The sequence below is a fragment of the Gavialis gangeticus genome, unplaced genomic scaffold (assembly GCF_001723915.1).
Source record: "Gavialis gangeticus isolate Ggan-Ray unplaced genomic scaffold, GavGan_comp1, whole genome shotgun sequence".
Taxonomy (NCBI): Eukaryota; Metazoa; Chordata; order Crocodylia; family Gavialidae; genus Gavialis; species Gavialis gangeticus.
Window position 1 is genome coordinate 70,515,519 of NW_017729022.1, and position 9,269 is coordinate 70,524,787.

At 39.2% G+C, this 9,269-nt stretch overlaps 1 protein-coding gene and 1 long non-coding RNA gene across 3 annotated transcripts in view; one reads left to right on the forward strand and one right to left on the reverse strand.

The window, feature by feature from the left end:
• LOC109296121 overlaps positions 1-9,269 on the forward strand; it is a 637,130-nt gene that overhangs the window by 76,733 nt on the left and 551,128 nt on the right. The window lies entirely within an intron of this gene.
• Positions 1-9,269, reverse strand: part of TXNRD1 (thioredoxin reductase 1) — an 81,525-nt gene that overhangs the window by 59,692 nt on the left and 12,564 nt on the right. For both annotated transcript variants that reach the window (XM_019515344.1, XM_019515343.1), the window contains exons 3-4: positions 5,810-5,870; positions 873-982 (exon numbers count right to left, since the gene is read on the reverse strand). In XM_019515344.1, coding sequence (XP_019370889.1) covers positions 873-982; positions 5,810-5,870 — 171 coding nt within the window. The remainder of the gene's footprint in view (positions 1-872; positions 983-5,809; positions 5,871-9,269) is intronic.

A 9,269-nucleotide genomic window follows, 5' to 3' on the forward strand; every position in this document is an offset into this window, starting at 1 on the left:
CTGCCCCCCACTCCTCTCCCATCACACTAGGTTGGCTCCCAGGATCTAGTGCACAGGCAGCCCCTCCACACACATGCCCCTCTTTTACACACACACACACACACACACACACACACACACACAGAGCCTCCCCACCCATCTCCCCCACACACACCCACCTACATTGCACACCCAACTCCCCCACACACCCAATATATAAGAGTAAGACTTTATTTCTAGCTATTATGCAATTGCCTCTAAATATACCACTCAAGAAAACAAATCCGGACAAAAATATTCTTTTGAAATAAAAATAAAATGTATTGTCGTAGAAGTTTGATCATTAGTATATAATTTTTTTATTTATAATTTGTTAAAATGATGTCTTCTGAAAGATTTGTGCATGCAGTCCTCAATTTACTCATTAAGTGACTCACCAGCCAAAATAATTGACCACCCCTGTTCTACTACGTACTTTGGGGAAAGTTTTGAGACCATTTTGTGTAAGCCATGCTATTATTTTTTCTTTAAGAATAATGTTTTTTGCATCATATACATTAAAAAGGTTCTCAAACTCGTGATAGTTTCAGAGAAGCTAATGGAGAAAGCATTTCATGAAAATGTTTTAAGAGTATTGGATCATTCTTTTCTGATTAGTGTCCACAAAGTGTTTCTTTGCCACCGCTCTGTCCCTAAAGCCCACCCTGATATACTTGAAGCTGTTCCCCATCTAGCAATATTGGATGCATGTTTACCATCTGTAAAACCTGACTGTGACCCCAGGTTAAGATACATCCCTCCTGAGCTACTTAATGTTAAAAGAAAGTCTGCATCTATATCAAAAATATTTTCAAATGAAAAAAAAAAACAAACCCAAAGGTATTTTTGCCTACCTTTAAAGTTTTGCTATAGTCTCCTATTTGCTGTTGTTGCACAAATACAACTGGTACTGAAGTTTCCAAGGTCAGTTGATACAGTGCTTCTTGCAGCTTCTGTCCATTCTCTGTAATATGAAGTATGAAAGAGTCTGTGATGTCTTCCTTTATGAAGGCTGCCACTGTGAACTGAAATCACTTAGAGGTGTGGCCTTCTGTTTCACAAGAATTGTAGTCTACTTCCTCATGAACTGCATGCCTGTTTCAAGGGAATGTTTCCCAGGGCAAATGATGAGTCATTTGCAAAGTTAGGATGACTTGCTTTATTTCTGTTTTTGAGGAAATCCTATAAAGCGATCAGCTAGAATTTCAGTACCCCCTGCCAGAGTACCACTATATTTGGGAAAACGCAAGGAAATTAGATATTCTGTGATTAAACTTTTAACCTTCAGTTTTAAAGGAAAAATATGACTATTTACCTTTTTGCCTCAGCATAACAGAAAAAGCCCTCTCACTAGTAGTTTTTCATGCTAACATTTGATGAAAACTTCTTTAAAATGTTGTTAGTATTGAAGCAATGTTGTAAGTGTGATGGTCCAGGAAATACGTGAGAAGTAAGAGTTTGTGGGCGACATCTTTATTGGACCAACTGCATGGTTGGGATAAATTTAGACAAGTTCTTGGGCATCAGAGTACCCTTCCTTGCTATACCTAAAAACTTGTCTAACCTATGCCAACCATGCACCTGGTCTAATAAAAGATACTGTCCACAAAAACTCTTGCCTCCTGCATTCAAAGTTTTGTGTCATTCTCTTTTAATTGCTTCCCTCAAAACTTTTCCTTCAATTTAATTTATTGATGTTACAGGCACTGTTTGCTTCACGTAAGTTCAAATTCAGAAACCATTTCTACTATGAAGGGCTACGTGTTATCCTGTGATTCAGTTTCCTACTGGAAAGAAAGAAAATTTCATAGGATGAAAGTCAGTTTTGGGGAGCATTTTTTCAGAAGACTGGGCAAAAGTTGTCATGCATCATTGTGAAAAATCTGCCCACAGAAAAGCTCTGTATAACACATTAACACAAATAGACAATTGTATTTTCTAATCATAGAGATTTATGACTTGGCACAGCACTGAAAGGAAAAAAAAAAAAAAAATCAAGGTCTGCATGCACAACTGGGAGTCTGTCACTTTTTGTGTCCTATTACAAGTTCTTACTGACTTTTCCTGTAACCTTGACTAACCTACATAGACCTCAATTTTCATTAGGAAGAGGAGCGTACTATTCAATTGGACAAATACTATGCTTATTTAATGTTTAATATGAAGTGCAAACTCTAATATTCACATGCAGAGGGCTAGGAAAACACTTATCATTAGTCTGTGCACATACATCAGGTCAAGAGCCCAGACAGTAAAACAGGGGCAGGCAATTATTTTGGGCAGAGGGCCGCTTACTGAGTTTCGGCAAGCCATTGAGGGCCACATAACAGGCAGCCCAGGGCAGATTAATATTCATTTTCTAAATATTTAGGAGCCCCACGGGCTCGATAGAATGGCCTGGCGGGCCACATCCGGGCCCCGGGCTGCATTTTGCCCACCCCGGTAGTAGAAACACACCTGTACACACAAATACAAAAGGGTAGGCTTACTGTAAACTAGGCCTCAACCTTGCTACTTCAGTTTTCTGCTCTGTAACCAACTGGTAACACTTACCTCAAGGGTTTTTTTTTTTGAAAAATAAGTGTTTAATAATGGTAAAGTGCTCTGAAGATGAAAACTCATTACAAATATTGATACTTAATAATTGCCTAGAATTGAAGTCTTAACATATTTTAATATGGGGAAAAAGAAGAGTAGGAACCAATACATATCTTTGGAAAGTGAGGACACAGATTTTGAACACTAACTATAATTTGTACGAGACAGAACATTTTCCCCAATGCACTACCAAAAAACCTCAGCCTTCTGTGGACACCTAAAACACATGAATCTTCCCATCCCATTCCTTTTAAACAACCTCAAGAATGCTCACCTAAAACTATGCTCTTAAATTTGACAAAGACCTATTGGCTGGTCAAGACAGATCTTGTATAAATACTCTAGTTACCTCAGATAACTACCAGTAGATCTTTGTCATAAATTCATAGCCTTAACCATAGCCCAAAAACCCCAGGGCAGCCATAAAAGCTGGCAGAAATTTAAAGAGTTGTGTGTGCGGGTCATGAATGTCAGAAGCCTCTCCCTTGCTGCACTGGGCAATCTGCCAGAGACAGAATGACAAAGCAAAAAAGTAGTTCTGTACATGTTAGCTCTTGCAAATGCTCGGTACAATCTCTTTCATTAACGGTAATTACAACAGCCCACAGTTTGTGAATCAATATTTTTTTCCACAAAGATTAACAGACCCTTTCAGGGCAATACCTATAAATGGACCTTGAATCTAACATGTAGATTTGGATCCTTTTCTGAAACAGATGTCATTTGAGACAATGTTCACAGCTGGTAAGAATCAGTGCAACTTCAATGAAATCATATTAATACACCCACCAACTAAAGATGTAGTCCAGAACAGTTTAGAAATTCCAAGAAAAGCTTATTGGGACAAAAGGTTAAGTTGCATGTGGCAACCTCTAATTAATATTAAGGAAAATCTGAAACTGCTTTTCCTCTACCACCAATCACTAAACATATGTTCATGTTAACATCACTGTGGGACAGGTTATGGCCTTAAAAACATGACCTTGTCCTGGGTGAGTAAAGAGGGAACCATGCAGCAATTCATTCCACCCAAATTCCTCCTGGTGCTCCTAGAGCAAGTGAAGCAGTTTGCTCCCCTTTAAAACGGATGCAGCATGTGCTGTTGGTCCTGTATTTCTGGACAAATCTTCTGGGCCCAGCAGATAAGGGATGGAGCCCAAGCCCCATTGCAACTTCTGAGCTACCACAGGGTAGACAGAGGCTGTTTCTGCTAAGGGAAGCAAAAGGTAAGTTCATACAAGGAACTGGCCCCATACCCCACACCCCTCCACAGGGAACCAGGTAGTATCTGACTTTATTAAAAGTACCAAACTACCTATGGTATTATTTAAAATCAAATTAAAATGCAAAATGAACAGTAAAAGGGAAAAAGGGCTCATCTACCCAGGGAAATTGCTTGGAATTGCTTTTCCATAGCAGGCTCCTGTAGGGACACTCTTATTCTGCACTATGCCTTTGTATGCTGTAGTCCATTTTGAAACTGGAATCAGCTGAACTGCAAAAAAGGCACACCTAATATGGAATAAGAACACTGAAGAAGGAGGTTGGTGTGAAAGAGCTTTTGTGATTTAAAACCACAAACCTTAGCTTATTTTGTGGGAGCTTCCTTGTACGTTCAGGTCCTAACATGCTGAAGTCCTGATTCTCATTTACACTAAGGCCACATCTCAGAAATGCTGGAATGGAGACAGTGGGGCACCCAGCTTCAGATGCAGGAGAGTGAGGACCTCACCCCCTGCCATTGAAGACACTGTCGCTATGGGGGAAGAACTCAAGGAGGCCAGCATCTAGGAAGTTAACCTCCTCACCTGCCCCAACAGCTGTTATTTTGCTGCTGAATTCAGGGTTTTAAATTGCTGCCAGCTGTGCTGACACCTCCTTCCAGCAGCAAGTGAGGTGGGGTGAGACTGAGAAGCGAATTCCTAATCAGGGCACAAACTCTACCACCTACACGTCTGGTAGGCAAAGTAATTATTTCAGAATTGAGTTGCTTTTATTCTCAAATGGAGTGCCCATGTGGAGAAAGATTTCCAAGTACCTATTGGAGAGAAGGCACAAGTGTAGTAGGCATATATCCTTAAGATATGCATTGCCCAGCTCTAAGAACTGCATTTCAGGGCAAAGGTCTTTGCTGACCTAGCTAGGAATCTGCATATCACAAGGCAGTAAGTGCAATCACCCATTAAGTCAATGTCAACAAAAGATAACCTTGCTTCAGCAAGATTTTTGATAAAATAATTTGATTGGAAAAGTAACTGCCATGAGGACTTTAAGAACAAACACCTCACGCTATAACAATTGTGTGCTTATGCTACTTCCTTTACACCAATCTTTTGGTTTCTTGGTGATACCAGTTGTATCATCTCAGACTCCAAGAGATTTGGGGTCAATGGGCCAATTCAATTCAATTCAATTCATTACGGATTCTGGCTAAATGCCATGTTCCCAAAGATGACACAACACACACATGCCCATAAAACGGTCAATGGGCCAAATTCAGAGACATGGATGACTTGATGAATCAGAATGCCACATCTTTGACCCCGTTAATGTCATTTTGTTCTGCTGGAGCAAAGTAAAGTGGCCTCAAAAAGGCCAAAACAGGCAGGTTTTTTGGGTTTATATCACTGGTTCTTGCACCCAAGACATTTCAGGGGATGCAGGTCAAGGCTGGATTGAATGGGGTCACAATACAGCTACTGATCCCTGGTCATTGTTGCTTAAAACAACTTAAATTAGTGTATCCCCGTGGCTACTCTAACCTGTGCCAAGGGCCAATTTAACTTTTGACTCCCCCTGGATCACAGGAAGTATAAAGGTAACTTAGAGTCATATTTGTCTCTTGGCACAATCAAAGACTGAGCCTGGAACAAACAAGTCAGGAAATCTAATACAGTCTAAATTTGGTCTAATTGAAACATGACAAATAAAAGTAACCATCTGGATACCATTTGGTACTGTAGTTTTAATTTGCTAGACAAAGGTAACTCTACAGTTCTCAGGAAGAAACGAAACAATTCACAGATTTCACAAGAACATCTCTTTACCATAACTGACAGATAAGACTGGCCTTAGAAGCAGACAAGGAGGAAGTAAATCACAGGAAATATTAAGAAAGACTGAGTTATTTACAGCTTGTCACTAGCTTTTCTTTGCATACAAGCAACTCAAATGGAAATAAAAAAAGCCTTACCAGTTTGGTCTAGTTCAAGTGAAAAGTAGGGAACTTTCATGGATTTGAACAGCTCCTTCACCTACATAAAACAGAATGCATAAATATTAATAGAAAGATACATAAAAGTGAAATCTCTCTTTTCACCCTCTACTGGAGCATCTATTACCCTCCAGTAAGAGGATAATCTATATTATTTTCATCTGGCCACTGAGAATCTTCTCACAAGAGGCACTATAGCAAAAAGGGTAGGGAATAATTTCAAAATTTGGGGGACTTTTTCCTGATTCTGCTACAGTCTCAAATCAGTGGCTTTAGGCAAATCATTTAGAATCTGATTTTCAAAGGTGTTTAGGTGCCTAACTTCTGCTTAAGGGCCTAATTCCCATTGAAATTATTTTGACAGGAGTTAAACGCGCCTAAACATCCTTGAGAATCTCTCTTGGACTGACTGAGAACCCTTTACTCCCATTAGAGAGAATTTACTTGCTTAAGTGATCCCACTGACTTGTCTTAAGCACCATATGCCAATAAAGTAAATTAGAACAGTTCCAAAGTTGTTCTAAGTCATGCTGATGCTGACATAAATTCTACCCTGATGATGGCATCAGGAAACTGTAAATTGCTCTCTGGAATTCTTCTCCACTATGTTCACCTGCCTGAGGCAAATTGAACTCAGGGACAAACTGGATCACATCACTTTGATATGTCCTCTAAATCCCATTAAAAACCAGCCCTATTGACTTAAAATTGGCAAATTAAAGCCCAATGTAGACTTTTGCTAACATATTCAAAGTTAATTTGACAAGAATGACAACTGCAATTTCTCCCTTCTCTCATCTAGTGAGAAGGCTGCTGGAAAGCTTATTCTTCCAGCCTGTCACTTCGATCATGTCATTCCCCTCTCTACATCTGTCAGCTCCCCCTTTTAATCGCATCAAATGTAAGTGACCTGCTCTTACTTTCCCACCCCTTCCTTACCATACTTATAAATGTCTCATTTAGTATATAGAAGAGGACTCCTGCCTCAAATTAGCCCAGTATGCCTGCATCTACCACCCACTTTTTCAAAAATTTTAAAGGGTCCCCTTCATGCTGAAGTACCATCAACCTCTGGTCCTTAACACTTTAAAATAACTCCCTGTAACCATCTGCAAAACTACTTTGTTATTTTCCTTCAAATCCCTATTTAAAACTATTCTTTTCTGCAATTCCTCTGCAGCATACCAGAAGCCAATCAGTTGTCAAGACCACTGCCTGTCATGCTGACCATTATCATTTCATTGTTTCCTTGTACTCCCCCTTTTGTCTGCTTCTATGTGCTTCCTTAACTTATCTTCAGAATGTAAGCTGTCAGTGACAAGGATCATCTTTCTCTTTCTGTGTTAGTATCATGTGTGACATAATGAGATCCTGGCCCACGATGAGGGTTCCTAGACATTGTAATAATATAAATAACAAATTTAAGTATTAAAATAAGGTGTACATTAAATATGACACCATAAAAAGAAAGGTGATCACAAAAGTTCAAAGTGCCATTTAACTTCTTCCCTACTGTTAACAGATTGCCATCAAACCAACACTTTGGAAAAATAAGAAGTTTATTCTACCCTTACCACCACCCCTACCCCATCACCCGTGCCGCTTTTCTTGTGGCAAGTTAGGAAGTTTTTTATGTTTCAGGCATTGTGCCTGCTAGTTGTGTGACAGGGTTGTTTGCAAAATGTTTAAGAACAGGTTAAACAAAAACTTGTCCAGAATGGTTTAGATAGGGATGATCCTGCCTTGAATAAGGGGGGGGGGGCACTAAATGAACTCCCAAGGTTGCTTCAAGACCTACTTTTCTACACTTCTATACTTTACCTATCCATTATAAAGTTTCATTTGACTACTCACTACAAGAAGTAAAGTGCCATAATATAATTGTACAGGAAGTCCGCCATTTATGTTTCGCAGTTACAATGCTTATAAATTAACACCCTACTTCAACTTTATGACGTCAGTTTCAACGTTACAATGCTTGATCTGATACAACGCCACTCCAGCAAACAAGTTCACTGTGTCACTCATCTCCCTGGAGAACATCTGTCCAAACTTCCTTAGATACTTTCTTTAAGAAAGCAGACAAGACTCCAGAAAAACCTGCAGCCAAGATTCCCAAGAAGCCTCCAGCCAAGAACTCTTCAAAAAGTCCAGCAAAGTCACCTCAAAGAAGTCCTTCCAAATCAATATGATTGCTATTTACAATATAAATACATTAATGTAGCTATATTACTCATCTATAATTGATCAAGTACAAAATTCTGGGGTATTTTTAGTGAAAATAGGGTATCAGGCCTTGGTTCAGGAACCAATCCCTCATTTATAACATTATTTCTTATGAGAAAATTGGTTCCGAGTTACAACATTTAGACTTAAGAAACGGTTTTCAGGAACCAATTGTGTCATAAGTCCAAGGACTGCCTGTACTGTACTAGCACTATTTAGTGGCTTTTAAGGCCTTAGGGCCTTATACTTCTCCAATTAAAGTGAAGCTTTACTTGAATGGAAGCATGGTTGGCCTCTAAAATGGATTACTTGAGTTCACATTCACTTTAAAATAAAACAGCTGAGCTTTAATATGGATCTTTTGCCAATGGAGATCTGGCCTTGAGGCTAATATTAAAATGCCCATCACCTTAAAAACATTATTTATTAATTTGAAATAAAACTTGTTCTTCTTTGAGACCATGTGAACTCCCTCTTTATCACATACATTAGAACAAAAGTGTGCAATTAATGGGTAAGTGGCAAGGATTTTTGTGAGTGATATCTTTTATTGGACCAAATGTATACTTGGGAGGGATACAGACAAGCTGTCAGGTACCAAGTACCCTTCCTGAAGTCTGAGAAAAAAGCAGAAACTGATTGAGCTAAACAGCAGATAAAACAAAGGCCTATGCAAAGCTATAGGTAAATAAGAGCACGATAAAAAGATGTTATCATTAACATCACTCCAAAACTACCACAACTAATGTGGTACACACACATAGGAAGTTTATTACAAGAGGCAATATATGGAGGCGTGAATTTTCTCCTGTGAACTTCTCGACCTGATAAGTGTGAAACAAGTTAGCCATGCTTGAAAAGCACAAGCTGTCAGCTTTTAAAAAAATAATAATCCTCAATTAATCAAACCAAATGGATACCTGAAAAGGGTAGAAACTAACAGAAAAGGGTAGAATCTGACAGTCCTATTTCCTACCAAGGCAAACTACATAAATTAGGAACTTTTAAAGAATCCCCAAATAGTAGAGCAATGCAATTACAGAACCAAGGTGAAGTAGGAACACTGAAAGAAGAAAAAAGGGTGCAGACAGAAATGCAGCTCCCCACTGTAACTCACAGCACTTTGCAGGAATCATTTTGAATTACAACAATCCCCTGGACCAAACAGAATTTCACTGCTCATTCTGTAAGGGGGGGGGGGGGGGGAAAACCG